The sequence below is a fragment of the Montipora capricornis genome, chromosome 10 (genome assembly GCF_036669925.1).
Source record: "Montipora capricornis isolate CH-2021 chromosome 10, ASM3666992v2, whole genome shotgun sequence".
Taxonomy (NCBI): Eukaryota; Metazoa; Cnidaria; class Anthozoa; order Scleractinia; family Acroporidae; genus Montipora; species Montipora capricornis.
The window spans coordinates 37,042,262-37,047,261 of record NC_090892.1 but is presented as its reverse complement, the minus strand read 5'-3'; the positions used below and the strand labels follow the sequence as shown (position 1 = coordinate 37,047,261).

General features: G+C 39.8%; 2 protein-coding genes and 1 non-coding gene across 4 annotated transcripts in view; 1 reads left to right on the top strand and 2 right to left on the bottom strand.

Annotated features, from left to right (window-relative positions):
- The window catches only part of LOC138018726 (something about silencing protein 10-like), a 34,110-nt gene extending 33,846 nt beyond the window's left edge, over positions 1–264 (bottom strand). For both annotated transcript variants that reach the window (XM_068865409.1, XM_068865410.1), the window contains exon 1: positions 115–264. In XM_068865409.1, the coding sequence (XP_068721510.1) occupies positions 115–131 (17 nt within the window). In that variant the 5' untranslated portion in view covers positions 132–264. The remainder of the gene's footprint in view (positions 1–114) is intronic.
- A 21-nt stretch (positions 265–285) lies between these two features.
- LOC138018727 (uncharacterized) overlaps positions 286–5,000 on the top strand; it is an 18,097-nt gene continuing 13,382 nt past the window's right edge. Inside the window, exons 1-4 of the mRNA XM_068865411.1 lie at positions 286–427; positions 1,934–2,011; positions 2,518–2,727; positions 3,214–3,348. Of these exons, the coding sequence (XP_068721512.1) occupies positions 371–427; positions 1,934–2,011; positions 2,518–2,727; positions 3,214–3,348 (480 nt within the window). The 5' untranslated portion in view covers positions 286–370. The remainder of the gene's footprint in view (positions 428–1,933; positions 2,012–2,517; positions 2,728–3,213; positions 3,349–5,000) is intronic.
- On the bottom strand, positions 4,151–4,223 carry Trnai-gau (transfer RNA isoleucine (anticodon GAU)). Its single transcript has one exon. It is a non-coding gene; the product is annotated as a tRNA-Ile (tRNA).

The window sequence follows — 5,000 nt, the reverse complement described above, 5'->3', positions numbered from 1 at the left end:
CACCACGTGAAAGAGACCCATAAATTACTCTTAGGGAACCACGTGTGCGGTTTAGGTCCCTGTTATCAGCAAGAGAAGAGTTTTTATTGCGACTGTACTTCCCCTTAAACCTACCTTTTTGATCGAGCCATGACAGCAACGTATTTTACACAGTCTAATGCCCGTAAATCACAACATTTTTTTACGCAAACATGCTCTAGTCTGCTTTGCAGATCGAAGCCGCCATTTTAGAAATCCGAATCCATGAGCATACGTTTCTTTGGATAACCACTGAAATGTACGCGGGCGTTTGTTTGGAAAATGGTGGAACTGCCGGTGGAACTTTGTGTTGAGACGGCTGTTGAGACATCGTTTTCATTTTGGGGCACAGATGGTATTTGATAGAGAATTGCATGCCATCACTTGGATATTTGTTATTTTTCCTCTGGTAAGGCTGCCCAAAGGCTTATTGGAGTAACTTCTGAATACTCTGTCACCTTTTTTTAGCAATTTGGCGCTGTCACAGCGTTTTGGGTTCTCCCGTGTTATCTGTTCCCCCGAACACTGAGCACTGGTGCTGTGCGTTCCCCCTTCCCTCCCTATAGAACATTTAAGTGCTACGTGTTCCCTTCAAAATTGCCGACTTTAGAATACATCAAAACAAAAAGAAATATAAAAGTAAAGGAACGTAATCACGCCATAACGATAAGTAAGATAGCAGAATATGAATACAGAAAGTATCCTAAACATTCACAAAAGCTAACCTTAGGACTATAAACTTTTGCTTAGGCCTAAGTTTATATTTTTTTGGCATGTTTAGGATACATTCTGTATAATAATAAAACAATGACCTGTGACCTGTAAAAAATCGAGCACTGAAATGTTCGGTGGGGAGGGAAGGGGGATCACACAGCACTAGTGCTCAGTGTTCAGAAGAACAGATAACACGGGCGAACACAAAATGCTGTGACAGCAGTGTTCTCCGAAGAACAAGCCACAACACAATACATGGCTAGTGCAAAAAATGTGGCAAAAAGAAATAGCGAGCCTTTAGGTTGAGAGATCAACTGACAAACATACACTAACCGTTTGCACTCATCCAGTGTTTACATATTTATCGATAACGTGTTTCACTCACGTGATCAGTAACCTTGTTTTTCCAGAAAGACAGGAAAAAAATTGCATGATAATAGAGCTCAATCCCGGGGGATTAGTTAGGAACAATTCCATTTTGAGGAACACCAACATGGCCACCGTGACGTCACATGAAAATGCTCTATTCATTCTGCACCACTCACCTACAGTATGCCACGTAACACTGAACAAAGCAACATCTAATTAAGGCTCGCAACCTGAGGTGTTGACTCATGCCTTTCTCCTTCCCTCTTGGGCAAACTGAAGCCTCCCCATATCAGACGTTCCAAAGTTCCCGATTTGATGTGTTGCCTCCCGCTCTGCCAATTTTTATCAGATTCTCCCAATTTATCATGTAATTCGGAAAACAAGGAAAAAGATTGCTTGTCTTAATTATTTTTTTGTGATCTGAGAGTGAAAAGTCTCCTATAACGTTTCGCCCAATCTCTCCATTGAACACCCCATGTTGTGCTGACTCACAAGGCCAGCAGTCTTACTCCAATTAGCAGCTCCAAAAATGGTCAACAAGGGAGAAGAATGAAGATCTTTTAGCAAACAACAGAAATGATGTCAAAATGCAGGAAGTGCCACTTGAGAAAAACTAAATTGGGACATATTCTGTGGGGGATGATCCCAGACCCCCCAACAGACTCCCGCCTTAAGCGCTTAAAAGATACTCTCTATTTTCCTTCAAAAGGGGCTGGAATGTCTGCCATATCTAAGCCCAGTTGAGTAGTAACTATTCAATTTGCACACATGAAGCTTTTTTTTTTTATAATAAATATTATAATATAATGTTATCTCTGTGTTTTTTTCTTAGTTGGTGCTTTTTACATGTGAGACAGACACTCATTGTTCACGTCCTCTTTCAAGGATTGTGAGAAATCAGCTTCAAGCGGTATGCCATTATTGGTAACAACAAATGAAAACTAGGGCATTAATTTGCCTCATTTAGCCAGAGCTACATGTACCATGTGTGGGAGGGGCGGTGGCCTCATGGTTAGAGTGCTCGACTCCGGATTGAGTGGTCCGGGTTCGGGTCCTGGTCGGGGACATTATGTTGTGTTCTTGGGCAAGACACTTTACTCTCACGGTACCTCTCTCCACCCAGGTGTATAAATGGGTACCGGCGAAAATGCAGGGGGTAACCCTGCGATGGACTAGCATCCCATCCAGGGGGGAGTAGAAATACTCCTAGTCGCTTCATGCTACGGAAACCGGAGATAAGTGCCGGCCTGATGGGCCTTCCTAGGCTCGTAACAGAGACTTTACCTTTACCTTTTACATGTACCACGTAGTTCTCAGGCGCTTACTCTTTTGATCTTTACAGCATGCCTACATGTAGATGCTGTTGGGTCAAGGACAGTATAATTATCATGCATAATCTATTATCCAATTTTCCAGCACGTTTTTAGTGTTTTGGAGTCAAGGAATCAAGAATCCCATAGTAAATGTCCATTGCACCCATCCAATGATTTATACAGTGTACAAGAAGGACACAAAATCCAAGAACATGGTGCTAAATGGGTCTGTAACTTCTGTGGCAAGGCATTCTACAATGAAAATCACTTGGATAGACACTTTGACAACAAACACAGTGATAGGCTAGTTAAGGTAAGAGTGTCTTCAAGGTGGGTGTCACATCTGCTTCAAACACAGAAACTTTTTTAAACAGGAAAATTACTTCTGGGAGTGAGACTTGACAGATTTTACTCAGCCTAAAGGCCGACAATTTTAGTCGTCAACTGGGAACATCCTAGGGTGTTTGAGGTGTCAGTGGGTAATGATGCACTCCTGAGTTCTGTTATACAAGGTATAATTTTCTTATCCACAAACAGGCACTTCATGTTAAAGAGGGAAATTTGTTAGTTATTACATTACCTGCTAATTTAAACATGAAGAAACACTATAAAAGGGGTTGCTTCAATCTCTGTTTTTCTTCAAATTCATTCAAGCACAACTGATAATCCAAGATGGTGACCAACAAACGGCAACCCACAGATGGGACCCTAAAAAGATACTTTGCAAGGTCACCATACGTATACATGTACATGTTCCATACAATCTCACGAGTCTCTTATAAAACTTGTTTTTGCCCAGGGTTCAACTGTTTGCTTGGCTGACTTCTGCGACATCTTCAGATGTGAAGTGTTTGAAAACAAAAGGTCAGATCACTTTTGGGAAAAAAAACTGTGCAACGAAGACAGAATGCATGTACACAGGAAACGGTGTGAGGTATGTCTACATGTGGGTACAACCATACTGCTGTAAGCTGAAAGATCTCAAATCGTGGAGTATGACAACACTTATGAAGAAATGTCAATGATAAATATTATGTCCGTAGTTCAATAAAACAATAAACCTTTCTTCAAGCCCTTTCCTATCACCTTCCTCCCTATCCAATGCACGTTTATTTTCTTTTGATTTCAAAACTATGGTAACTAAACACTAACTGATCGAAGTTTTAAGCCTTGGTTTCAAAAGACACCTGTTTAGTTTAACCGGAATTTTCCTGTTTATTGGTCCACCATTCTAACTTCAAAATCTTGGGAGAGCTGGATCGAGGAGAAAATGATGTCAAAGACTCAATAGTTTGAGAATGCAATGTGTGTGTATGTGGCTGAATTAGTATTCAGCACGGATGTTTCGGGCTTTCAGACATTTAAACTCGTGTTTTGCACAAACAATAAGCTGCGTTTACACACTGAAATTTTAAACCAGTGAGTAAATGACGTCACTTTTCCCTGGATCCAGCCCTCTGAGGTGCAATCGGTCAGTTTCGAACTTGAGTAATGGCGACCCGTCAAATCCAAAACTTACACTCAAAGTAAATAGCCTTTGGATAAAAATCAAAGCTTAAAATTTTGCCAGTCAAGTGTTGAAAGTGATTTTTTTATTATGGTAGCACTTTCAACGATGAAATGATATACGAAATGGATCATATATGTGAACTGCGGATATGAAATCAAGTGAAGCTATGATCCTCGCAGTTATGAACACAATTTTTGCAATTGCGTAAAGAAGCCTGAAAAATTCAGGACTTCAACGGGGTTTGAACCCGTGACCTCGCGATATCGTTGCGACGCTCTAACCAACTGAGCTATGAAGCCACTGACGCTGGGAGCTGGTCATTTGTGGGTTCTAATGTTCCCGTGAGGAACGAATCAACGATGAAATGATATATGAAATGGATCATGTATGTGAACTGCGGATATGAAATCAAGCGAAGCTATGATCCTCGCAGTTATGAACGCAATTTTTGCAATTGCGTTAATTGCAAAAATTCAGGCGTACCCAACAACCATTTTTGACAAAATTGTTCATATAATGTTGCATTAACTATTAGAATGTTTCTACGTCAATCTTCGTTAATATTTAACGTTCCTGGGAAAAAAATACCCGCTCTTCACTGCCAGCGAGCAAGAATTTCAGGAAATAAAACTCCCAGCCAGCCATCGTGTGAGACGCCTTTTAACCAGGCAGCATAGTTTAAAATGCGAAATGACACATATTGCCAGCCAGCAAGGTTTCAACATCAATAGTAATAAATAATTACATAATAAATGAAAATTAATAGTAATAAATATTAATAATATTAATAATAATAACAATAATAATAATAATAATGATGATAATAATAATAATAATAATAATAATAATAATAAGCTGTACTTACAGTTTCTCGAAAGAGAGGCCCTCGCTAAAATGTAAACTTGGGAAGTAGTTGCAGAGCGATCAAGATGACACGTAAACAAATAACAACACAATGAACACAGAGTCAAAATGTTAGTACAGTTTCTTTTTCCAATAATGTTGCACTATAACAACTCGGCATTTAAGGACGTTCCCGCGAAAATTATTGTTGCTGTTTCAATCAAATGGAAACC